General features: G+C 39.0%; 1 protein-coding gene across 1 annotated transcript in view; it reads right to left on the reverse strand.

Moving 5' to 3' along the window:
- Positions 1 to 3,216: 3,216 nt before the first annotated feature.
- LOC139736198 (WD repeat-containing protein 64-like) overlaps positions 3,217 to 27,889 on the reverse strand; it is a 38,359-nt gene continuing 13,686 nt past the window's right edge. The window contains exons 5-25 of the mRNA XM_071646931.1: positions 25,911 to 25,943; positions 23,708 to 23,818; positions 22,713 to 22,924; positions 22,210 to 22,350; positions 20,879 to 21,098; positions 20,141 to 20,267; positions 18,895 to 19,043; positions 16,659 to 16,782; positions 15,477 to 15,667; positions 13,990 to 14,202; positions 12,200 to 12,324; positions 11,724 to 11,852; positions 11,258 to 11,399; positions 10,251 to 10,580; positions 8,877 to 8,982; positions 7,567 to 7,628; positions 6,855 to 6,967; positions 6,238 to 6,450; positions 5,350 to 5,527; positions 4,298 to 4,432; positions 3,217 to 3,473 (exon numbers count right to left, since the gene is read on the reverse strand). Of these exons, the coding sequence (XP_071503032.1) occupies positions 3,378 to 3,473; positions 4,298 to 4,432; positions 5,350 to 5,527; positions 6,238 to 6,450; positions 6,855 to 6,967; positions 7,567 to 7,628; positions 8,877 to 8,982; positions 10,251 to 10,580; positions 11,258 to 11,399; positions 11,724 to 11,852; positions 12,200 to 12,324; positions 13,990 to 14,202; positions 15,477 to 15,667; positions 16,659 to 16,782; positions 18,895 to 19,043; positions 20,141 to 20,267; positions 20,879 to 21,098; positions 22,210 to 22,350; positions 22,713 to 22,924; positions 23,708 to 23,818; positions 25,911 to 25,943 (3,150 nt within the window). The 3' untranslated portion in view covers positions 3,217 to 3,377. The remainder of the gene's footprint in view (positions 3,474 to 4,297; positions 4,433 to 5,349; positions 5,528 to 6,237; positions 6,451 to 6,854; positions 6,968 to 7,566; positions 7,629 to 8,876; positions 8,983 to 10,250; positions 10,581 to 11,257; positions 11,400 to 11,723; positions 11,853 to 12,199; positions 12,325 to 13,989; positions 14,203 to 15,476; positions 15,668 to 16,658; positions 16,783 to 18,894; positions 19,044 to 20,140; positions 20,268 to 20,878; positions 21,099 to 22,209; positions 22,351 to 22,712; positions 22,925 to 23,707; positions 23,819 to 25,910; positions 25,944 to 27,889) is intronic.

Here is a 27,889-nt window from a genome sequence, read left to right on the forward strand (position 1 = left end):
ATCAGTCCGTTGTGGCAACTCAATTACCACAGAGAGGCACAAACATAGTAGATTTCTTTCCTTGCACTCTGTGACCAACTGCATTCGTCTGTAAGTGGCTATAAAGCAATTGTGGTTCTAAAAATTGGTCTGAGCAGTGGTATTTGCCATATCTTTATTGTCACTTTGCCAGTGCATCTGGTGATAATGAGTTGCAAGGAAATCACAGAATTGTTTCATATCATATTCTTTCTTTCTTTCTTTCTTTCAAAAGAAGAAGTATGGATCATATACACTAATCAAATAAACAACCATTGGTGTTTTTCATATCATTAGAACATGAGAAGCCAAAGTCCTTTATCAACTGCACAGCAGAAGGGCAAAAGTATGAGGTGACATGTAAACCCACTCATTACCCCCCCCCCCCCCCACCCACCCATCTCCCTACTGATGTATTATGTGGTCACAATTTCAGTATCATGAGCAATGGGGAATGATGTACAAACAGCGGCACAACTTTATGACATTAGAACAGAGATTGGGTCGAGTACTACATTGTTAAAAGACTGCAGAAAGACTCATTATACTGTTATATTTGATTTTCTTTTTTTCTGGGGGGGGGGGGGGGGGGAATAAAATCATCACAGACTGTGGACAGAAAAAGAAGGGAATCCCTTGAAGCCCAAGATTAATCCAATACTCAGCAGAGAAGTAATCATTCAAGTTCCATCAATAAACACTCCAAGCAGATGTGATGGGTGAGTGGAATATTTCTCTGGTAATTCATGAATATGCTTCTCCTTTATCAATAGAATCACTACGATATGATAATTAATATTGACCGGGAAATAAAAGACAAGCAAAGCGTACAAAATCACAAATTGAAGGCATCAATGATATTGTTCATTGAGTGTGTGCAATCATATCACAACAGCGTGTGTGGTGTTAAGAAATTTCCCTCAATGGTTTCATAGATTTTCAAATAATAATACTTTCACACTTTCATACATACTTCCCTATCTTCAGTAAAAAAAAAGAATGTTTTACTTCATCCAAAATGTACTAACTGATCAGAACGCATAGACTCTGTTCAGACAGTAATGAGAATACACACCAATATGCATAGAGTTAATAAAGAGTTGCATAAGATCACATGAAATCAGACACGGTCCCACCTTTTTCCAGGAAATTGATAGTGGGGAAAAGAATTCACATCACAGCAATTTTTTAAACCACAAAGGAGGTGTGATAATGAGTGAATACAACTGTGCTGGCAAAGGAGACATTGCATGCACACAAAAATATATCCCAAGTCAAGAAATTCATATGATGGATATACCAGTAAGGCCAAGAGATGAAAACAAGGTACATATCAAAATTGAGAGAGTATATCAAAATCAAGGTGCTGCACAACCACAAGATTAAATGCATATTGCAATTTCTGCATGGCATTTGAAAAATCGCCAATTCAGTCAGACAACTCTAGAAAGCAATAAGTACATATTGCTGTAAATACTTGGACGGATTAGAAAATTGATCAATTTTATGTTCCATGAGAAAAAATTATTCCAACATGGATGGATGGATTAAAAAAAAAATGATCACTGTATGTCCCATACGATATAATCCAAAATAGATGAATTTTGTACCGTTTAGAACATAAATGACATTATACATGGTCGCGATGCATACAATTACATAATATCTAAAATACTTCGATAATTTTTGTTTATATGGCACACACAACTGATAATATATATATATTTTTTTGTGATTAGTGTATAATACCTATCACAGCACGGCATAAGCTGCTAGAAGCAATAAACCTCTATACAATTCATCCTCAGAAATGGCAGGACTATCCCACAAAAATACTCGAGTAATTGGTAACTTTCCATCGCCACAACATCCTTGCCACATTCATCAAAAGTCCTGATATCTGATGTCTTTTGTTTCCTGTGATGGCAATCATATTACCAAAAGTAGAATGGCTGAATTCAGTTTTGGTACAGAAATTACTAAGCACAACATCATCTCTGATTTATAAAAATGATAGCAAACTGTTCAATCACAGCTTCATAAGTCACGTCCGTCTCTTATTCTCAACTGTAATTACCTTTCTTTTTGCATATCTAGATGACATACTGCATAGAACAAATTCATGGAATGAGCACATATAGTGTCAATAAAACTCAAATATAAATAATATATAAAACTAGGACATTTATGGAATGTCATTTTAGCTACTCACTTGACTACAGCAAAGTAAATGGAAGTGAGGTATAACTCCTAGTTAATACCTAGTGTAGTTTCAATATTTGAGGTGGAAGAAGAAAGATATTGTTACTTGAGCAATGCAACCTGCTCACGTATCTGCTCTCATACCATTAAGCATAGATTGTTGTGAGTCACCCAGTGAGGACTAACAAATGATGTTGATGAGAATACATAATTGCGATTTCTATCATAGTCTGAAAGACTTTTTTGTTTGAAGAACTAAATAACGCAAATAGGCATAGCATGATATTACGTACAGCTCTTTGCACAATACAGAATTGAGAATGAGTGTTTCTACTCTAATGCTATTATCTAGTTTTCATCTTTCTTCACAAAGATTGAAGATAATAGTGGTACTTGTTATTGCTTTTAACTGGTAAGCTTGTTTTGATATATTAACCAAGTATCATAAAGATGATAGTTATGATATAATCAGTTTCTTATGTGAGGATTCCACACATTGCAGTCAATGATTAATACTTCAGTCTTGCCCATGGTCCTACTACAGCTCTGATAATTCAGAATGATGAGCCCACATGTTTTCGTTTTGTTTTGTTTTGTTTTGCCTTGTTTCTTAAACCAAAACATGACTGGAGCACGCAGTGTCACTGGTATTACCAGTGGTGTGTGTTCAATACACTGGATATAAAAAGCGTGGATTCACTGATAGCCAATATGATCTGTAGATCAGTTTGGGGCAAAAACAAGTAGTACATCTTGATGTACAAGCTGCTTCAGGGGGCCAAATCAAGCGAGTGAACTGAATACATGAATATAAGAAAGACAAAAGTCTAATGGAGAGAATTTTGAGGAAAAAAATAACATTCTTCTATTTTAAATTTTTAGTTATGGAATGTTATGTATGCAAGTTGTAATGTAAAGCAGTCATTTGAATGATTATCTATATTTGCATTGATTACTTCTCAAGGGGTCTCCAAAAATAATAGTCAAATTGGGACTTTGTCCATTCTAATATTTAGATATTCAATTGTCAGCAGTAGGATAAGATAAAGCTGGCCAGAGCTATCACTCCTCTTCCAAAACATGGAACCTCAATCTTGGTGTAATATGCGCCACAGACTTTCTGTCGGTGGGGAAGACACCATAAGGCAAGTACCCCCTCACTTTGCAAGCTTGTCTGGCTGGTGGCGCCGTGGGGAGGGTGCCGGGGACCGACTCATGGGTGATACGGCGCCTCTCTTCTGCCCTTTGCCCTGCTGAGAGATCACAGTTAAACCACCAGAGATGATCATAAGATATACTGTATATCACCTTACTGATATATATGTTCAACATCTACCTCTGATTTGTAGAAGACCTCATTAAAAAGAAAACAGTACACCTAGTGCTATATGGTGCATGATAATCTACAGTACTGTTAAGGCATAGATATTCAAGTCGTGCAGTAGACTCTTGGACACATCACTCTGACTTTTGATGTTGTACTTTGATGACTCTGCTTGGATTGGAAATAGCATATAAGCAGAGCTTGACATTAGCAGTGGCCTGAGGCCACTAAAAAGTGTTGTTGGGCCACCAAATTGATCTTTTGGTGGCCCAAACAGACAACTAGGATTCAAATCAGATTGTTACTTTTGCTTTTATTTCAAGCCACTACATATCTTTTTCATATTCAAAGATTTTATGTTTAGTGTCGATCCCAGACATAAGGTTGTATATTTCCAAGAACTATACTCAGTTTCTCCTTCGTTATGTATCGGGACTTCAAGTGACACCAGTCAATAAATCATCTAAAGGATTAGTAGATGCATGATATGTGTGCATCTACCAACAAGACTGCAATGAATCAACTTAATGCAATTTCTTTGGCAAATAAACAGCAATGAAACATGTGTGCTACTTACATCTAACTCAAACTTCATAATCACATTTTTGTTGCTGAATTACTGATTCTATATATCAAGTTATGTCATGCAGATAAACCAGATTGCACTTTACCATCATCTGTAAATTCTAACAGCAAATATCCCTAGGAAGGTGTTTGTATATTAGCCTGACAGAGTTGTTACATTACTCTCACCTTTGTTGAGACTTCTTTAGTGGGTGATGGCACCCTATTGCTCTTTGGTGCCGGTCCAAACAGGTAGGAATTGTCGGCCATGGCTGAGTTGCTGTACTCCATGGGAGGGGTCTTCAATCTTTCTGGAGTCTTCACCTACATAAGTAACAGAAGAGTAAACAAAATGAAGTTTTAGGGGTGAAGAAAGAAGTCTTGGGCAAACTTATTTGAGGGGATAAAATCATCTGAGTATTGCAAGTTCATCTCCCATCACATTCTTGCAAATTATTACCCAGAAAGAATATAACAAAATTGGGGAGCTTTGAGGGACCTCCAAGAGGATATGGTGCACACTGGCAATAATACCTGCCAAGCTTGTAGAAAATTGGACCATGCATTTTCAAAAGAAGATCAAAATGTAAAAACTGACCCTATATTCGATCCTGACCTCAAGGGGGACACCCCTGGGGCCCGTTTCATAAAACTTGTCATCAGTGACAAGTTGTCATAGATGTGACAAGCTACTGAAATCCTTGCATCTGATTGGCTGAGAGCAAATTTGTCATAGAAATGCAGCAGTTGTCACTGATAACAAGTTTTATGATACGGGCCCCTGGATCTGCCTTGAGAAAATTTGAAAGCACTATCACTAATGTCCATTGGAATAACTTGTTTTTCTGAAGAAATCTTTATCAAAGATTCCTTAATTTGGATGCATTGAGTCTTTGGCTCAGGTGAGCTAAGAACCAAAATTTGTAAATAATCACAACAATTTTCCCCTATCAAATTTCTATATGTTTCATGATGAGATTTTGTTTATGTGCTAAAATGTATGTGACATACATGTTTTATTAGTACATGTATTTTTTTGCTTTGATCTAAAAATATGAAAGCCAGTTTAGTGCCCAGCAGGGTCCTATGAAATTATCAGCCTATGAAATTAAGGGCCTCAAATGAAAGAGAAATTTTCAGTTTATCTCATGAAATACTGTTGACAATAATCATAATACAAAGGTAGAGCAATAAAAGCAGAGAAATGTGTTTTCTCAGAATTAATGAGTTAAAAAACTGACCCTGTAGACTGGCAGAGCTCTGAAGACAGCCCCTAGGCTCATCTCCCCAGTCTTGAAGCTTGTCAGGTGGTTGTTGTAGAAGTGAGGTTTCTGCAGCGCCTCAAAAAACTTCTTCTCCTCTGGTTCCATCTTCTTGGTCCGAGTCTCCTGGTAGGCTGATCGGCGGAATGGTTTCCACCTATCAAATGAGAGAAGAAGTTTGTGAAAGTTGTGAAAAAATATCTAATGGTTGGCCGATTAGAATCTGACCAAACTGATGCGTACATGATAGCTTCTGCACATTAATATATTCTTTCTGCTGGTATTATTTTCAGCAGCGTAGGCACTTTAGCTCTATTAGTAGGGATTTTGATGAATTGACTGAAGAATGACACCAGTTATTTCATGTCATGATCAATACACTGAAAATGTTAATTTCACAATCTCAGAGATTTGTACAAGCATACTACTACAGGCATACCATAGAATGAAGAAATACAGAAAGAAAGGAGACCGGCCAAAAAATGCTTCAATTAATTAGCATTAACCCTTTTGATACGGGAACCTGGTGGCCCGTTCATTAAGTTTACGGGGATTTCAGAATTCAGTATTGAATGGATTAAATGATCTTTTTTTCCACAGAAGCAAATGAACAGCATCAAAAGTCTATTCAAGAGAAAATAACTGTTTTCTTCAAGGATATGCAAAATCATTCACTTTGTTTGTTGCTTGTTTACACTTTCATATTCATACATCTGTTGAGAAATATGTGCAAGCAGTCATTGTATCATAAAAGCTGATCAATTACCGACCGCCATGTATCTGGAAAATGGGAACAAGGAGTCATGATAGATGAACATGTTTTGTGTTATTGCATCGATCCAAGAACGACAGAAAAGCTCTCCTCACTTGTCATTGTCGAAGATGAGGGGATACTCGTAGCTCTGAGTGTTCTGCTTCTTTTTCTCGCTCTCTCTTCTCGGAGGTAGCAGAGGGCGCTCCGCAATGTCGTAGGGAAGGACGGGCTCACTGGAACTCTCTGCGCTGGGGTAGTTCCATGGTCTATGCTGGCCAAAGAACCCCATGAAATGACTCCTCTGTGGTGCATCGGCATACCACACCCTGAGAAAACAATTAAAATCACCAGAAAAATGAAAATATAACACGAGAGAAGACATGCTTGTAAGTCTCCCATAAGACTTCAGAAACAGCAATGGAGTATCTCGTGAAGTTTGCTACCAATTGTGATTACAGATACCATTAATTGTTCCTATTTAGTATCAACAAAAAATCCAGCATATTCTCTTTCAATTTCAGTGTTTTGGTCATATAATTTTCGTAACATGGATTAATTAGTCAAATCTAATCTCATCTAATCCTATTCACAACCAATTACAGGCAATCTCTAGGCAACATAGTTAGTAAGGCACACAAGTCATAACTTCCTTTTTGCTTTGAGCTGTCCCTATATCATGGTTGTGAAGAACAAAAGAATCCACGTAGCCATGGATGAAGAAGAGACTCACCTGACAGATCCATCAGTGGAGCCAGATATGATGATCTTCATCCTGTCGATGTAGATCAAGCTCACAATCTTACTGAGGTGTCCTCTCCAGCTGATCAGCTGCTGTACTGCCCCCTACAGGCGAAATCATGAGAGAGAAAGAGAGACTTCTAGCCTGTGTATCATTAGCAGACATGTAATTATGATTGCTACGATCTCCGAAAGCCTAAGCTTATACAGGTGTAAACTGGATTAGTTTCACATAATTCATGTCAGTTATTAAAATAGTATGCAGGAAATCAGTAACCTGAGAAGTCTACAACACCCTACCCCCCCCCCCCCCCACACACACACACACAAACATACAAAAAAAAGAGGAAAAAACAAACAAATTATGTGCAGACAAGAAAAGTAGACATATAACTGATGAATTGGGAGACAAAGAAGAGATATTCACAAAACATTAACATAAATCATGAAAATATAGTCAGGTACCTATAGTAGTGTCAAACTGCAAAGATGAGTGAACAAAATGAGAGAATAGAAGTAGGGATACTGACAACATTGGTATCCAAATTTCATCATACCAAATATTGATACCCTGAGCTGTCATTGCAAAGACACAAAAAACCCAGCCATTATCAAACAAGTATTTACAGTTTCTCTATTGTGGACAGGCAGGAAAGAATTGCATTGAATAAAAGAAGCTTGGAATATGAAGTTTTCAATCTCACCTGTTCTGCATTCAAGGGGTCCTCGAGAAGCACTGCAATATTCCACATGGTTATGTAACCCTCTGAGAATAAATGACACAACAACAGAGTTTATTACATTGACAGTAACTACATTAACCCTTCGTTCTGATGTTACGTAATGTTTTGCATATGCATGTCAACCCGAAAACGGCTCTAATTCATGATATCGTGTGCAAATCCAATGCATATTGTGTTTTTTTTTTGTTAAATTGACATAAATTATATCATTTCAACTTTAAATCATTGAAATTAATAAATTCTAAAGTAGATAACCTTGGGAGAGTGCCTGCAATAAATTTTGGGAAAAAAACAATAGAAAACAAAGGGTTGAAAAAACAATGAAATACATAAGAAATTAACAAAACAATAAAAAACAAAAGAAATTGATTTTGATTGTGCTATTTTTTTACAAGAAAATTGTTTAATGTGTCTTGAGGAATTCTGATGCAAAAATTTAGAAATCCTCAAGTCTTTTTAATGGAGTTACAGGGGAGAATATGATTGCATGCATAAATTTGCATAATTAATTTACTAAAAATAGAGAATCAATACTTTTGGATTGTATGACTGTGTAATCTTGTAGTTGACATCCGGCTCTATGTTCAGGCAAAATTTTGCGGCAATCGCGCCATCAGCGGCCGAGATCTGAAGGGGGGGTCAAATTGACCCCCCCTCAGTAAAAACTTGGTCTCAAATAGCCCAGTTAGAATAGGGTTAAATGGGAAACTCAACAATTTACAATGTAAAGTCTATCAAATGCAACAACAAAAAAAGAAATGTAGGAATTTCATTAAAATTGGTAATCAGCGAGGTGAATTAATGATAGCCAAGAACAAGGAAAGCAGTTTGTAATGAAGATCTCAAGACAACTTATCATCTCATTGGTGAAGTCTTGACTGCGGTGTAGATGCAGGACCCCTGATTCTTCACCATATATTCCATCCTATGCCCGTTTAATTTCCAACAGACATGATTCTTAAACATCACAGCATTGAAATGTCATTATCTCAAGCTACTATTAAACCAGAAATTTTTGCGAGCATGAAACTTTCGCGAGCCAAGATTTGCGAAAGTAGAATCACGTGATAGTTTTTGTCTACAAGATACATCGAATGCCAGTTACCAATTCGTAACTCTTTCATGCCGCAAATCTTTCTGGTTTTACAATAGTTAATGGTTTCACTGCTTGGATATTTTCAGACGTGAAAAGAAAAAAACAAACAAACATCATTTTCTAATGAAAAAGAGATATACAGTCAAACAACAAAAGGAGATCATTCATGACTCACTCATGTCGCCGGTGATAAGAAGGTTGCAGTCCTCATCTGAACACAATGATGTGACAGGTGAGCCTTGTCTCTTGGTCACAGCACTAAGCATTCGTGCCACCTCTCCCTGAATGACACAAAGACATGGAAAAACATAGAAACAAATACACTTTTTGTTCATAACATTTACAGAAATGTTTTGGAACTTCTGTCTTAACTGACATCGTAATCTTGAATCTACGATCTTTAATGAATATAGCCCGAATCCGTGAGGCGGTTTGTGTATTATTGGCATGGGCAGCGCCATTTACTGCGGTGTCCCGGCCGACCCCCTCCCACTCCCCCACCCCCCTCCACGCACGGAACGAAAAACTGATACATGATTGCTTTAGCCAATAGGCGTCTCGTACTGAGTGCACGAACGCTTGCTTAATGCGCAAACCTTTGTAACAAGTGCACATACTCCTGCTACAAGTGCGCGATAAACATGTTGCCCGGGGGGTGGGGGAGAGGAGGGGGGGTAGGCTGGGACACCGCAATTTGAGCTAATGGCTGCGTCCAGTGCCACAAATTGTCTGCTGCCCTCAACGAACCCGAATTGGTCTATAGATAAAGAGAACATTAAGTTGGATGTCCTCACAGCACACTTACGTTTCATGCCATGAAGTGGTTTCTCCCCTCAAAAGTAAACTTTTAGAATATCTCACTTTGACAACATATTCATAACTATATATCTGCTGCAAAAAAGTTTTACCTATATGGACTTTTAGGTAACAGGAGCTATTCATCTCAGTGGTCAAGAATCAGATAGAGGCGCTTGATTGATGTCAGTGATCATTACAGGAGCTATGACTAGATACTGCACAGGCAACAGGTGGATGCAGTTCAGTGATTATCTTGCAAATGAAGAGTCATTCACCTCTTTGGTCAGGGTCCATGATATTTGCTCCTGCGAAAATTGCTCCCACAAAATATCTGCATGCTACTGACCCCCATCCTAATCCTCAAATCAACAGAGACTCCAACCCTAAGCACCTTCTGATCTGGAGATTCTCCCGCCTGAAACCCCTAGCAAACGGGAGACTCCAACTTGATGTGCACGAAGCACATATCACGAGCACGAAGTTCCATGCGGTCTAGGGTTCTAGATGCTCTCTCGTGCTATCTAAGGCTTATTTTTCAACATACAATGAAATTAAGTAAGAAATCATTTCAAGCGGGAGAAATTAAATCTCAAGCGGGAGAACGGGAGATTCTGCAAAAATGGGCTTTCGGTGGTAGATCTCCCGTCGAAAATGGGAGAGTTGGAGTCTCTGCATCAAAACAGCTAAGAGAGGATTCCATTCTTGTCAAAGGAACAACAGAGGTAATTGGTGACTGGCTACTGCTACTCACCTCCATGGTCCAGAATCTGATGAAGGAGTCGGCGTGGACTGACACCAGGACGGGTTCATACTCCGTCACCAGCATCTTGGCGTTGGGGTCCACCGTCCCTGGTTTGGTGCCACCTGTTCTCTGCGGGCTCCGTCCTCCTCCTTCTTCTTCATCCCCATCTCCCTTCTCCTCGTCCCCCTCCATCCCTCTCTCCTCTTCTGCCTCCTTCCCCTCACGGTCCTGAGGCGCTGGTGCATCCTCGTCCCCGACCACATCATCATCCCGGGGGCGTGGCGTCTTCCCCTCTTCATCCTCCAACCTCTTCTCCACCTCCATCTCTTCCTCCTCCTCCTGCAATGAAAGTGGTGATCTCCCATTAACCCATTGAAGACGGACTGATTTTGCCACAACACACATTTCCCAGAGACACTTGCCCGAGTATACTCGGGACTCGTCCTCAATGGGTTAATGACAGACAGACATCTACTAACTCCCTAGTAGGTCATCTTGAAAACACAGTTGTGAAACAGAGGAATGCTCGTTTGGATTCATATTCCATAAAAAGAGCAAATACTAAACAAAGAGATGCAAGAATATCGACAAACACAGAAGATCCACCAGACTTCAGCAGTACAGGCAAAGATCTCGATCTGCTCTTCAAACGAGTCATGCAAGAAGCGTTATACACAGCAGCATCGGGAACATGGTATCTTTTCTGCTTGAGAAACAGTTTTACAGCCACATGGAGGAAGCACATTGGTCATTTGTAAAACCTATAGTGTTGACAATGAGAGACTTGTGCTACAGCCATATGCACCTAATGAATGAACTTGGTTGAGTTCATAAGCTTAACCTAATATGGCTCTTACTTCACATGATTACTGCATCATGACTTCTTGAAAATACCTATCAAATTGACCACAGTCTAATTTGCATCTGGGCTCTATTAACATAAATGAAACATAAAAAAATGCAGTATGACTGGCACCCTAGGAGTTAGGTATAACTATTCTTGAAGCAGCACTCACCACATCTTTCATTCGCTGCTCCCTCCTGGAAGCTGGCGGAAGATCTTCCAGATCTTCATCATCCTCCCGCAACTCACTCAAACCTCTATCTCCACCATCAGGAGGAGATGAGCTTGTGCCAGGACGTCGACCAGTCAGAGTTCTGGACACAGGAAAATGAGAGAGTATCAACATTTTTTTTTTATACGACTCGCAATAATTTCTTTTAACACAGGAGAGACTACATCATCTTTAAAAAGAACAAAAAAAAAAACCTAACAAACAACAGGTAGCCCAAGACACAGAAGATTAGATCATTGATTCTGCAGCAGATCTTCCTGAATAACTTTAGGGTTCATTTGTTCTATAATCTACACATTTAGTGCAACTATAAACAGGAACTCTACAGTCACCATTAAGAAGGGGAGGAGCAGAGTATGACATATAAAATTCAATTTTTCATTGCCATGGCAGCCAGGACACTCACTTGATGTAGGCTGGATCAAGCCTTCTGGTCCTATGGATGAGGAACTTCATCATGTAGATTTTGTGAGGGTTTGGGGTCTTCAGTCTGGTCTCTTCATCATTGGTGGGTGGCATCAGAGGCATTTCAAAACTGCAAAGGTCAAAGGTTAAGCATTGCTATTTTAGAAATATCTACATATTCATGAGGTCTTTATTCATGCATAATTCAGATATGAAGTGATAATTTCTAATATATATCTGATTACAATTGCTATCAACAGAAAATTATCATCCTAGGTGAACTTTCAATTTTACATCCAATAAAAGATGATTCAGAAAGCCTTTCTGGTCTCTGAGAAAATGTTGTATCATTTCCACTTCGAGATGTGAAACTTTTTTTTATTTTTTGCTAAATTTAAGCCAGCATGAACATCAACATCTACTGAAAAGAATGGGAAATGCCATTTTTTTTTCTTTTTTTCTGTCTCTGTAACATACATGTTCTCGATGGTTCCCTTAGTGACGTCCCAGAGGATGATGTTGCCATTGGTGCAGCCAGTTGCTAACAGGTCCGGCTCTAGAAATGTCATGCAAGTCATCTCATAGTGCTGCAGAATGTCCACCTGCCATTAACCAAGGAAAGAAATGATGCAATTGCTCTGCCATAAATTGTAAAGTTAAGACAAGACGATTTATATTGTAATATCATGACTATCATAATACTGAGATTGAATAGTAAATCAAAGTCACTTTCTAAAGATCACACCTTCCAAATTACGTTACAAAAGATACCAGTTTTCAGGAAATATTGCCCAAGAGTGATACTGCTTATTGGGCTTCTACAGGAACAAGGCAATCGCCAAATTGTGTCTCGCCCATTCGCGTACAAGGAATCAATATTTTTTATAACTCCCAGAAGTTAATTGACCTGCTTATGACCTTTGACCTTGTGGTGACCTTCAACACCCTAAGGGACATTTACCATCCAAGTTTGGTCACAAACAGACAAAGGGATCAAAAGTAATGAGCCATAATCGAAACGCGCCATAAAAAACATAACATTGGGCCCTAAAAATTTGTTGACCCCTTTCTGTGACCTTTGACCTTGTGATGACCTTTAACTCCCCAAGGGACATCTACCGTCCAAGTTTGGTCACAAACGGACATAGGGATCAAAAGTTACGAGCCACAATCAAAACGTGCCCTAAAAACATAACATTGGGCCCTAAAAGTTTGCTGACCCCTGTCTGTGACCTTTGACCTTCTGACGACCTTCACCTCCCCAAGGGACATCTTTCATCCAAGTTTGGTCACAAACAGACAAAGGGATCAAAAGTTATGAGCCATAAATGAAATGCGCCCCAAAAACTTAACATTGGGCGCTAAAAGTTCGTTGACCCCTGTCTGTAACCTTTGACCATGCGGTTACCTTCAACTTCCCAAGAGACATCATCTCTCACCATCACCCAAGTTTGATTGCCATTGTAGCAACATGTGCTGAGTTACGTGTGATAAGAGAGTCTTGCAAGTAAACTTTAACGTATGACCTCAAATGACCTTTGACCTTATCATGTGACCTCTTACGGCACCATAATATGAAGGTTCCCCCAGTGCATCCATCGCCCAAGTTTGATTGCCATTGTAGCAACATGTGTCGAGTTACATGTGATAAGAGAGTCTTGAAAGTAAACTTTAACGTATGACCTCAAATGACCTTTGACCTTATCCTGTGACCTCCAATGGCACCATTACACGAAGGTACCCCCAGTGCATCTATGACCCAAGTTAGGTTGTAATCCAAGCAACTTATGTGAAGTTATTTGTCAAAAGAGAGTCTTGCAGGTAAACTTTAACATAGAAAAGAGAGTCTTGCACATACTCTTTAATATATGACCTCAAAATGACCTTTGACATCATCACATGACCTCTGACAACACCATAACAATAAGATACCCCTGAAGCTTCTATCACCCAAGTGTGGCTGCCATTGCTGTAACAGTTGCCAAGCTATGCATCATAAGAGAGTCTTGCAGGTAAACTTTAACATTTGTGACGGACGACGGACGACGGACGGACGACGGACGGACGACGGACGGACGACGGACGGACGACGGACTGACGCCATTTGGATCCCTTAGTCTCGCCTTCACCTCCGGTGGGCGAGACAAAAACGATATTATGAAACCATTAAGGAGGTTCTTGTGACTAATTTAATCTGTGGTGCAGATGTTCAGGTTTGGCTCTAACAAATGACACTTCAAGAACTGTCAAGTATTACATCACATTACCTCTTTCCCTGCTTGTGTGACCTGATTCAGGCTCTTCCCAATCCCAGGGAGGGGGACAGCCTTATTGAAGGGGCTGATGCTGCCACCCCTGGCACTGCTACTACCAGTGCTGGCGGTGGGACTGTTGGTGCGCTGGTACAAGAGGCTCTGGGGTATCTCGGTGTAGCCAGAGAACTCAGCAAACAGGATCAGGTCCCCGTGATCTGCTGGGTCCTGAGGAATAGGAAAGCAAATTGATGAAATTTGTTGCAAACAGTGCACAATGTTTCAAAAGACTTAAAAGGCTCTTGAAACATCAATGTTTTTAAATTTTAGAGTGTTAGAATTTCTCACATCTTTTAAAGTGAAAACTAAGTTTCGGTAAGTGCTTGAGAACCCGTCTAGCACCATTTCATTTTTGCTTGCAATATATCGAAAGAGTCCACTAAGAAACTTACCTCGCTGACGCGGTTTGCCGGAATGATGAGTCGGTTTGGAGTATTTTGAGAAAAATAGTAATAGTAGGAAAACCGACTTTTATTCCAGAAGGCTCCAGACTAACTCGGTCTCGGGAAAAATTCGACCCTACTTCAGACAATTCACACGCAGTAAGTCATCGCCACATTCTACTGACCACTGCATAATACCAAATGAGGCCTAACTGAATGGACAGGAAAGTGCGTGCTAACGTAATCCTGTACAAAACATAACAAAAATGACAGCGCGCGGTCCTCAGTTGCTGAGACGCACGGTCTTTGGAGTTTTTGTTGTTGTTTATCAAGCCTTTGATTGTTTTAGAGGTGCTTGATAGGTGCACACTAATTTTGCATGCGCGCAAAAGAGGTTTTTGATGCGCGCGCTGTAACAACTCGGACCATTACTGCGAGTAGCCAGAACACGAAGCGCTAGTTTATACACGCCGCTCCCATAGGACAACACTGTACAATCAGAGGGACAACCATTACAACTCATCCCACCGTCAAAGCGAAGCCGAGTTATCCCCGAGTCCGAGTTTAGCCTGACCCCGTTCGGGTAAGTACTGAGATTGAACCTTTTTGGTTAATATTTCGCATTTTCCTAAGCATACGTTCACATTTGGGAGCGAAATTTCACAACTTTTGCAGGCATACCACAACTTTGTTTGGGCTTTAAGGTCATGTTCATATGTTGATTTCAGTCATTCTTATGTTTCTGAGTAGCACTGATAACTTTGATGGAGTTGGAAGACCATGGCAAAGTAATTGTCATTGCTTCAGTGTGGACTAAAGATTAGTCTACCTATCACAACATTCCATTTTAAATTTCATGATCTCAGTTTTCAAAGACTGACAAAGAAAATGTGTCATTCACAGCGTGTGGTTGATAATGACAATATGGGGGATAGTGACACTAAATCAATCTCTGAGTTCAATTGTATTCAATGGTATTCAATTTCAGAAAAATGTAAGAAGCATATAATAGCAGAAGTTGCAACATCATAAAGGCGTAGTTTCCTCATCTGTGAATACCTCGAGGAGTTTGAGTTTGTTGTTCCACCCGAGTGCAGCGATACACCTGTGCAGTTTGGGGTCATCAAACTTCTCCACATTGCAGTAGAGCAGGGCAGTGATGGAGATGTCTTCTTCCCGCTCACTGTCCCCCCAGTGGATCCAGGATCGAATCTCTTGACCACTGCCAAAGTCCCACACCTTGATGGACCCTGCAAATGGTTGGACACAGTGACATAAAAGATGCATGAGTGCAGAAGGACACCTTCTTTGCTAATTGGAACACATGTCTCTTACGCCAGTTGTCAATGAGAAGGGATTAGGTAATCTTCCTAATCCCTATTGTGCTACCATGGCCTTTCTGCTGGAGGGGAGCACATTGCTATATATGAGTGGGCTTGCTACTCTACAACTACATTAAGTTTGCAGGGATTACCAAATGCTAACATCGAAAAGCTTGACTTACCTGGGCACATAAAGAGTTAAAAAACAATACAGATCTCACTATCAGCTTCATAAACACATTTGAAGTGCACTCACAACATTCCTTTACCTTCACAAAAGAACTTTCATGTACCACATGGATTGGTGGACACACTATCGAATGAACCAATGAATGCATCATGTGGTGTATCTTTCACCATGAAGAAGACGCATTATGGTACTGAACCTCCGAAGTAGGTGAACACACAATCATATCATCCAACAGTATGTATTGATAATGAACAATAATTAGCTTGATACTGTTCAATCCTGGGCCCTGTTGCATAAAACCCTTACCACTGGACTTACCGCCCCTTTCTAGCAGTAAGTCTTCAAATTAGCAGTAAATTTTATAATTTTTGATGCTGATAGGCTGTGACGCCTAATTTTGACGGTAGTTACCATTGAAATTCAATGCAGATTTTAAAAAAGGAAAGGAATGCGCAAATAAAGACGGAAGAGAATAAAGATAGACAGACCTTCAGCCGGAAAAAAAAGAAGGACGGATGACAAGAAGAAAGGATGGATAACGAAAGGAAATCTGAATGAAAGAAAGAATGAAGATCATCAAAGAAATGACAGACAATTGCAATTGTGATTAAATGAATCATACATCTGTTCAGAGTCAGGATATATGTACCAAAAACTAACATCACTCCACATATAATAAAGAAAGCAAAACAAACTCTTAAAATGTTCCTCCTTTTCCAATCTCCTTACCATCAACTGCACCAGATGCCAGTCTGTAGCCAGTTGAGTCAATGGCAAGTGCTGTAACCTCTGTGTTGGGCCCATGGGATCCAGTCACATGGTAGACTGCCTTGCCTGACTCCAGTTCCCAAACCTGGTTTATCATCAAAGAAAAAAAAGTAATGTAAAATATCTCAGTTATTCATATCCAACTTTTGAAAACTTGATTTCTTGGCTAGAAAAGTCTATGTTTGACAACAGTCCGTTAAAAATAATAATAATAATGATGTATATTTATATGTATATATATATATATATATATATATATATATATATATATATATATATATATATATACATACATATATATATATATATATACATATATATATAGATATTATATATATATATATATATATATATATATATATATATATATATATATAGGATACATTGGGATCTTTTATATGATCATTCAAACTTGCTTAAATGCAGTATTACAGGAAACTTTTGATAACCTTGTTATTGCATGTTTGTAAGGTTGAAATACATGGCAACATCACATAAAAGTCAACACACAACCAGTTTCATGGACATTTAACAATAGGTCATCAATGAACCATAGAAAGGGGTACTTCATAACACTAAAAAATGTGGTAATGCATCTTCCACTGTCTACAAATAATTTGTATTTGAAAATATAGAGGAACCTCGGTAATCAGCAGTGTTTCACATATTCAAACCTAAGAAAAAGATGTTTCAACATAGGAGATCAACAGCATACAGTACACATTTCATTTGAACAGAACCTCTGACACAGCCATATATCCTCATACAACTGACCCAATTGTACTGAATGAGTTTAAGCCTCTTACACATGGGGGAATTATGTAATAATGTCTCATGAAGGATATCAGTTAACACTACTTTTAATACTTTCCTTTGTGTATAATACATTCCTCATTCACAGATCCTAAGTGGGGGATTACTGTACACGCTATTTTAGGGCTTCTAACACAAAAGGAGGCTGATCCCCATTCATGAAAGTCCAAACTGGACTCTACAAATAGTGATAGAGCTCAGGATATACATATACTGATCAAAGCTCAATATCCCTCCTCAAAACTTGCCTGTGAGGAATCTTTATTTGTATTGCATTGTATTGAAAGCCCAAACTGGTTTTATGAATAGAACTGGGGCTAAGGATAGACTCATACTTCTCACAGCTTAAATCCCATCTTATTCAACTGTACAAAAGCAAAAACAACAACAAAACAAAAAGCCAAGCTGTGAAAATCCTTATTTGTTATTACATGCTCCTCCTCAAAGCTTTGGTTGCTATGATACCACTATGTGACATAAAGGAAATAAATCCACGGTAAGACACTGTTGTTTTGCTTGACAACAGACAGTGGTACAAGGAGACTGAACATCTCATAATGTGGGGAGCGGCATTGGTTCAGACAACAGTTGCCCCTTCTAAATCAGGAAGGAGTCAGAGTTGGGAAAAAACTATTTTCTTCCATCTAAGAGGGGCTCTTGCTACAGCAGTGGCTGGTTTTGATCTTTGCACACCACCCTGTGCAAAACCCTGTACAGACACAGTACATGGGCATCACACAATTTAAAACCACTCATAATTGATAGCCACAGCAAACAGGGTCCATGTACTAAAACACCCAGGGACAAACAGCGATCACATATGTAACAAATGTTTGTTCTTTTGTGCAGCAAAATAATCCCATCAGAGTTCATATACATATTAACCTTTAAAAATTCATATGATCCTGCCAATGGCCCAAAATAGGCAGTGCTGTGAACTAGAACACGTTTTTGGTTGTTTGTTTCACCATTCAATTGAACAATATGTACATTATAAACTAGGCAAAACACTGTGTTGTATAGCCAAATGAAATATATGAGGATTTGGTTAGGAAATAACCATTATGGTATGAAAGAAAACGAAATCCCTGTGACCGTTTCTCTGGATTTCATTGTTATTCTTAGACATTAATGAGGGACAAAGAAAGACTTTCAGACAAAATCAACATAGAGCTCAAATATCCTGATGATTAGTTACTGTAGAACTAGAAATATTTGCGGCATGAAAGATTTCTGGTTTTAGAGCATATTTGCATCTATGAAGCATTATATAGATTAATCTAAACAATAATGCATCATACATGTAGCGCAGCCAAGCGCATGTTGCACCATACTGTGAATACCCCACTCCATGATCTGTTCATGTTCAAGAGGTGTGACTTACTTTAATGACAGACTCTGTGCAGACAGAGACCACCTGGTTGAGTTCGTCGTTGCAGAGAACGTGGCTGATTGGTCGGTCGTGGGTGTGAGGAACCTGCATGGTGTCCTGAACTGTTCTTGTCAGAGGCCAGGCATCCAAAACACTGGAACCTGCACATGAGATGTGAGGAGACTGGTGAAACTGGGCACAAAAGCAGTAACTTTATCACACAGTGACAAAGCACACTGAACAAGCGATGACATGGAGTAGGCAATACGGGAACATGACAATGCTAATATGAGAATGTTAGAAATGTCAACATGTTAGAAAAGACAAATGCAGTCAGGTTGCAATTGATACTGTAATTCACAGGATACATCCTCCAAAAAGATGCAATTGAATCATGTTCTTTATAATTCTATGATGAACATTGTAAGCCCATTTGCTAAACGATATACTGTATACGCTATAATTTTCGCGTAAATAAATTTTCGCGAATTGCCGCTGTCACACATTTTCGCGAGTGGTTAAATTCGCGATTAGGGGACGAGAGAAAATATGAAGTGACAAAGAAAGTGTGAATTTTAAACTTACTAGCAAATAAGAATGATACTAGTTATACACTGCATGAAAAAAACTTACCAAACTCTGCGAACTAGTAAGTTAGAATTCAACATTTTTGAAGTGGTTAAGTCCATCACGCTAGATTTCTGACGAGTGGTCCCCTTACGATAATGGATTGGCTCTCTACAGTATTCATAAGTAGACGTGGACGTGCGTAAACAAGCTTAGCCAGTATGGTCTGTACGGTAAGCCGTGACATGGTATACTAGTACTGAAATGTTCGTATCATCAAGGCAAGGGATTCATTTTGGAAGGTAATATTTTCGCGTGTTGTTAATTTCGCGAATAGCTCCCGACTCGCGAAATTCGCAAAAATAAAACCCCCGCGAAATATATAGCGTATACAGTATACATGCTGACTGTTTTCCCTTAAACTCCCTATGTGCCTATACATATGCACTAAGCCATCCCTTGCAGAGATACCAGTATTTCACAGGCATTTTGCTAATTCCTCTAAAATTTGACTGCGTGTGAAATTCAGACAAAAGCCATTCAGATGTCGCAATGTGACACTTCTACAGCAGTGATGCAATATGGATTAGTAACTCTGGCAGGCAGTTCAAAGTACAAATGAGAGCACATATGCAGATATATTGAGTATCACACAAGTGCTGGACAGCAGCAATGGAGAAAGCGTTTTTACCTGTGACAAGCCTCTCATGTTTCTCATCAAACACCATACAGTGAATCCTCTTTTCTCCTGGTCTGTCTTCATTGTCAGTGAAAACCTGGAGACTTGTCAGTGTGTGGATGTCCCATATCCTAAATACCTGAGTCAGAAAGGATACATTTTTCCCCACTAGCAACAAACTTGTATAGATACACATAAGTCATATATATGTATATGTTACCACTATACACACACATGGCCATTTCTTCAGGTTCTAAAATGCATCTAACTCTAGATGTGCTCTGGAACTAAGCTGTAACTTGAGATGCTTTTAAAAAAAAAATCTGCATTCAGTTATTAATTTGACACTTGATCTCACTGTAAGTTAGCCAGCCCAATGGGGCGTAACAATGAGCCTCAGTCTCATAGAAACACCATGGTGACACCAAAGGGATCAACTGGGACTAGACAATCTCTATTAATGGGGGATTAATTAAAGACATCTGTTCCAGCTGGTAAAGAAAGCACCCCAGTGGACATGCCAGTTGGTGAACGCTGCACAGTGAGGGTTGTGTTGCTTTATCCATTCTATATACAGTGTAATACAAAAAAGAAATGAAATACACATATTGGACCTTCGCGCATCTACATCAGGCATGCTACTAAAATGAGGAGATTCACCATCTTTTTCAACAGTATCTTTTAAAGTAACATAGTCCTTATAGTCAAGGCAACTTTGTTTCTTTTGATCATTTATCTCAAGATCCTCACCCTGGCTGTGGAAAGGCTGATGACGTGTTGGTCCTTTTCGTTCACCGCCACGTCTATGATGGTGAAGAGGTGGCCAATCATCTTGCCCGTCGGTCTCGAGAAGATGTGCGGATGCCAGATTCGAACCAGCTTGTCGTTGCCACCGGTCGCGATGACGTTGGCCCGCGAGCAGAAGGCAAATGAGTTGACGCCTTTGGGAATACTTATGGACTTGCAAGGCCTGATGGTTTGGTCGAGGTGAGAGACAAGTGAATGAAGAGAACAATGAGCATTCCATGGTTTGTTTGTTTTTTAAAGTAGAAACTGGCCCATAAGCAGCAAATGACTTTGTATCCTGAAAGCCATATATCTCCAGTACTTCAAATTGCACATGAACTGCAAACGATCACAATGTAATGGCTGAATTCAGCCACAGGAATACCGTAAAAGTGGATATTTTCGTGCGACCAATTTTTCGCACTTGGCCGAGTAAGAAGAGTTTCACATGTTTTTTTTATTCCGCGGAATCAAGACATCAACTACTGGAACATATGGCAAGCAAAAATATTCATGTGCTTTATTTTCACGCTAGACTCTGGTTGGGGGAAAATCTAAACAACACAAAAATGTCCACTTTTACAGTAGTTTATAAAAAAGAAGCTTCATCATATTACACTAAAAATGTGAACATTCCACATTCACTCTCCCAGCAATAGGCTGCTTCACTTGCATCCTATAAGTTTATGAATGGCATGTCAAGTTTCCTCATCAGTGTCACATTAAAGGGATAGTACAGTATTGGTGGAGATGAGAATTGGGCTTTTAACTTTTTGTGAGATACCAATAAAACACTTATGAAATAGTACAGAGCATACCATTTTAAGAGGAATTCAAAGTTTATTTGATGAAAATCGGGTTTGTCATGACTGAAACATCCAAAAACAAAGTAAAACAAAGCGATCGTAAAAAAGTGTGGGTCCCACACTTATTAGAATTGCTCTGTTTTGGGTATCTCAGCCATTTCAAAACCAATTTTCATCAAATAAATGTTGAATTCCTCATAGAATTACTTGCTCTTTCATATTTTGCAAGGGGTTTCTCATTATCTCATCAAAAAATGTTAGAAACCTGAAATTAGGTCTCAACCAAAACTATACGATCCCTTTAATGAATAAGTTCAATAGATATGCTCACATGGTTTGCCATCCTTTTCACTCAGTTTGCACTTACAAGCTACAGTCAAACAAGGCTCATATCTTTATTCATCTCAACAACGGAGACATGGGAAATATCAATTAAACTGGATTACCAAAGAGCTAAGAACATAAAGATCAATTTCAATCTTAACTTACTGGTTGTCTACAATCCTGTCAACAGACTCCAGGACAAATGATGTTGTACTGCTCGGTGAACAGGAAGCAAAACATCTCAACTCTGGGAAGTACTTGATCTTCAGCACCCAGTTGTCATGGAACTTCCTCTTCACAATCGGGCTAAATCAAATAAGAAAAGGAATGATACAATATGAATTATGCTGAGTACATCAATGGCTGTGTGCTTCATACAAAGGCTGTTCGTAAGACAACAACAACAATAACATTAACAAAGAGTTTGATTGGTGCTCTGTTTGGGCAATAAAATAAGATATATCAAGCACCTGAAATAAGTGCATAACAATCTATGGTACGCTGATTCCCTCAATTTCCTCAAGAAGAGCTACATATACTGCCGGAAAATAGCTCCTGTGTTCCAAAACAAAGGCTTCACTTACATCTCTTTGGTCTTACTCATTTTTGTGGTGCAGGATTAATAGCTGCACTGTCATGCACGCGCACTCCAGCCATTTCTCACTTACTAGGTGAGAGTGGCCGGTTCGATGATGAGATTCTGGTTGCGTTTGTCCAACTTGGCATGCTTGGTGTTGAGGTCCTTGGCCGCAATGGTGAGGAGGCTGATGCAGCCCTGGTCGTCACCAAAGAGCAGGCAGTCCTCGTGGAGGTTTTTGGTGTGCGGAACGTAGGCAAGACACTGGACGGAGTTGTCGGTGGGTTTGATGCAAAATATGCTCTGCACAGCACAGAAAAGACAACACACTCTTAAATATCATCTTTGTGCCCATACGATTTAGGTTGATCATTCTTATAAAACTTGCAATGCTCGTAAAGTGTGAGGGAGGTACAATTCTGAATTTCATTAAAAAATGATTGCATGATTTGCATGAAAATGTATGTTTGGCTCATATTTAAGAGAATTTATATTGCTTTTAATGACAATACTTTCTGTGCGGCATTTCAAAGTGTCAGTGGCCACTTCAAAGTATATGTTGCCTGAGTGGCCTGTTCGCCATTAGGGCTACCTAAATTCATAATTTGTTAAGACTAGGAAGTGAAATATGCGTGACATAGCAACACCCACTTTTTCATTAAAAAGCATTTTATTCCTGCATGGGTGAAAGAAATAATGTCAATGAATATCTTGAACATTAAGCCATGATAAATAAAAGCATGAAATGTGGTGTTAGTAGCTGTAACCACTGTACTGATCACAACCAATGCAGGAGAATTTTATCTTCAAAAATACCTTCCCATCATTTTGACCTTGCATTTGGCAAGTTCAGCACATTGGAAAATGTTATACAGTGACGTTGTGTGTTATGCATCGAAAGAAAACAAGTCTGCAATATATTTCTGGCTCTAAAGTCACTAAGGAGCTCTTGTTGAAACTGATCAAGAAGGCAATAATGAAACACAACAACTGAACACAATTTGTGAGTATCAACATAATCCATTATATACAATGCACAACCAATCTCTTTTTCTTCTCTTCTAAAATTCATAATTCCCCATTTACCTGGTTCTTCCCTTTGGCCCTGTGATCCCAAACGCAAATACTACGCTCAGTGCAGCAGGCAACCCTTCTGAGACTTGGCAAATAGTCCACGCCAGTCACCCAGCATGTCTCCTGGTGGTGTCCAGGCCATCAAAAAAGAAGATCAAAATATAACAAAAACAAAGTCAAAAAGGAGGGGAAGAGACGAGGAAGGAGGAGGGGTAAGTTACAAATGATGAAGGCCAAAGAGGTTTATTTCAAATATATGAAAACAGAGAACGGAACACTGTAAAACTTAATCTATAACATAAGCTTCAGGATTGAGAATGCTTATCTCTGAAAAAGAAGATATATGATTGTACAAATCCTTTCTCGTTGTCACCACTGAGAATATCTACACATATATCCTACAAGCTGACCTCCAGGAAGTTATATGACTACATTACAAGCTAGTGGTATGGCAATGTTTCTGGTCTTCTCTGAAAGCAAAGCTCCCCATCACCTGAATCACTGATCTCATTCATCCTGGTTAAGCTTCAAGACTGCAAGTTTTTTTGTTTATTTCCTTTACAAATTATCAGTCATGAAAATATTCATTGTAACTGTTGTTGTAGAGAATGTCCATTAGCTGACCTTCATGAAGCCACAAGACAATGTTGCCAGTGGTGAGGCAATAATTTATCATCAATTCTTTAAAGAAAGCAGAGGTTTGAATTGCCCATCTCACTGCTATCGGGCTGGGTAGTTATTGAAAAAAATGACTTTGAAATATTTTTTTCATGCAAATCAAACAGGACACAAATGTGATCCTTTTCTGCATTGAAAATGAAATTAATACAAAAAATATCAATATCAGTCTCACTTTATTTGTGCTTTAACTTTATGCAAACAAGACTTATTATGATATGTCTGTAACACACAAAAATGATTTGTGCACATGTATGAATGCAAGGGAATTCTAACACTTATACATACAGAGTACTTGTTAGCAACAGAAAAGGGAGGACCAAAATTTAATTAATCTTGTCTGTATATCACAGACTCATATTTTTCTGCCTTGTTTTGATAAAAAATTGCACCTGCATCGAGTGTTTTGAGACAGATGGTCAGTCATATTGGTTGAAAACAGTTGTCAGCTCAGCTATTTTTAAACCTCTGAACAATAGCATTGCTTTCACAAAGCATGTCCTACAACACTTGTTTCTAACTGCAGCCCAAAGAAGCTGCCTCTAAGCACTTGAGCAAACATGGTGAGCAGGGTAAAATGCACTTGCCGCAGAACCAATCAATAGTCCTTGTTTGAGAAGAGGAAGATGAGGTATATGACAAGATTACATCCAGGGGGTCTTCTTCTGGGAGCACTGAAGTCTCCAGAGAGTGTTTTTAAAATATCTGAATGGGTTTTGCAGTCATGCCGACTGTGGCTACTCTGGAAATGAGTTTTTGTTTGCAATAGAGATTACAGAGTGAAGTACTTTGAGACTGCCAGAAAATACTTAATTTCTTTCCATTTTCCCAATCCTTTGAGGAGTCCAGTGTTTGCCCAGCATCAATTTCAGTTACCTCTAATGACAGATTTCACTGGGTTTGAATACAACTTGCACTGTCTCAAATTAATATGCAAAGGAAGGAAATTACATAAAATGTCAATAATATCTGCATCAATTCACTTACTTATTTCTGAACCTATCTATCATACATACATCATTGCCATGCTGATATATATATATATATATATATATATATATATATATATATATATATATATATATATAGATATATTTTAGATTCTTTTGCACATATTGGGCAGTTTTGACAGCAGAAGACACAATTGATGTCTTTTTATCATTATTCCCTATGATGCAATATAATATTTGTCAAGTTAGAATTTCATCTACCACTTACCTAGACTTGATTCAATGACACAATTAAGCTGTGTAACAGAGTGTATGCAGTGGTGGATCCAGAGGGGGTTGCAAGGGGTGCGCACCCCCTCTTAATTTTTTGATAATAACAAAATAAATAAAAAGAAAAAATGGGGGGGGGGGACCGAGCGCCCCCTTTAATTTTGTAATGGTGCCTCCCCTTTACGGAATTCCTCGATCTGCCCTTGGTATGTAAAACATGCTTATTTTCTTCATAGGATATTGAGACACAAAAATCCTTTGCAACATACAGTGTATGTATGCATATTCAAACTTGAGATACAGCATAATATACTCACATTGACATCACAACAGGCTTGTAATCTTAATGTCTGAAATATGGGGAAACAAATTCGAAAGAGATGGAGAATTGAACCTGTATGTGTTGACTTGGAGAGTCATAAACTGACAGGAAAATAATTGATGACTAACAAGGAAAAGTGAAAACTGTACCATTTTAATGCAAAAAAAAAGTCTGCAAAAATATTAATTTGGATGGAGAGATCACATAGGAATTGTTTTACCATGAATCCTTTCAGTCCAAGCAAGGGATTTTGGACAGTGTGTACACTGCTACAGGGTTTTCTCTCTCAATCAGCACTCAAAGCAAACAAAGGTTTAAAGGGACTGTACAGTACTGGTTGAGGTGGGGATTCATGTTTTGGACATTCCTAAGTGAGATAATGAGAAACCTCATATGAAAATATGAAAGAGCATGTAATCTTAAAGGGACTGGGGATGAGTGTTCGGTTGTGCAAAACATGCGAAAGAGAAGGTGCTTTGGGTATAAAATGAAAGGTAGATATGTAACTTAACATGTGTGAAAATATCTTGGAAATCGGAATCTTCTCAAATGTTTTAAAAAGCGAAAAACAAAACATACTTTTCTGGAAAAAGACCCTTCGATACGATGGCGATACGTATTTGAATTGCGGAATACTGCTTGTTGACTGCGAACATCAAGCCAACTTACAGCGAAATCAAGCCAACATGCCGAGTGAGCTGCGGAACTACTAGTAGTTATACGTAGAGCAATTGTGGCTAGCTCTACGGCCTGGCTGTGCCTATGGGCGCGGCGAGCGCTGGCCGCACTTCACTTGCCATAACTCGCATCATCATACACAGTGCAGTGTCCAGTGCTAGTGCTTCTAAGCTCGAGCTGCTGTACGATCTTGCGTGTTTTCATTTGATGAGAGCGCTAACCTAAAATCAAAAGACTCCTCCTTTTCTGATTCACATGTCCTTCTTCCAAGATATTATGAGAGCTAGTTCTATCGTCGGAAGACTCGGTAGGCTACGTATCCTAAAAGCCATCAAACTCCATTTATTACAAGATTCTTCGTTGACAAGTACCGAAAGCGGGATAGGTGAATGCGGTACAGTAATACGTAGCCCGACCAGACGCCGGGCGGGCTATATGTACAGCGACTGGGCTGTGCGTGTACGTACATAGAAACTTTTCCGGGTAAGGACGGACACAGCCGGCCCAGCGCTAGGTCGGTACCATGTACGCAGTAACTGCCGTGCTTCGCACGGCGTCTGGTCGGGCTACGTAGAAAAAAAAATCAACGAAATCTCAATTTACAATAATTTACAATTCATGTAATTATTACATGAAACACAAACGGGTTGTGTTATTACATGTACATGCAATTCAATGCAATCTTCATGGCAAACCCATTTTTTTTTTTCTTCAAAGATTTGAAACACAAGTACCGAGTAGGCCATGGCCAGAGAATTCGAAGTATCCGGTAGGGTACAATGTTATATCTAAACTTGCATTGGAAAAACTTCAGTAACCAATAGTTCATTTTTATTACCGGTACAACTTGTCATGTATTCGTAATTTCATGTGACTTTAATAGTTGTAACATTTATTGTGGATGATTTTCTTCACAATTGACACATGCACATGCTAGGTTAGAAAGTTGGTCATTGGTATGGCTTAGGCCTACCTATTTTCTGTAAAAATAGGGTTAATTGGAATTATTTCACAGATACACACAAAAATGTTGGGAATCAGATCATTTTCAGTCTTCTAGACTGAATAATGTGATACCTGTAATAGTCTAATAACCAATCCAACAATTTCTGAGGCTATCTTATACATTTTCTTATTTATCATACACATTGTACAATGCAACCATGCATGATGCAATGTCTTGTTCACCTATACAAGGAGAAAATCAAGACACAAGGAATAATCTGTTCAAGTCAATTATTTCCACATAGGTCAACAACATTCACTCAGTTTTTATCTAGAACCCTGATTAGGTTT

Source organism: Diadema antillarum, unplaced genomic scaffold (assembly GCF_040938485.1).
Source record: "Diadema antillarum isolate AM-2024a unplaced genomic scaffold, OU_Dant_1.0 seq00000633_RagTag, whole genome shotgun sequence".
Classification (NCBI taxonomy): Eukaryota; Metazoa; Echinodermata; class Echinoidea; order Diadematoida; family Diadematidae; genus Diadema; species Diadema antillarum.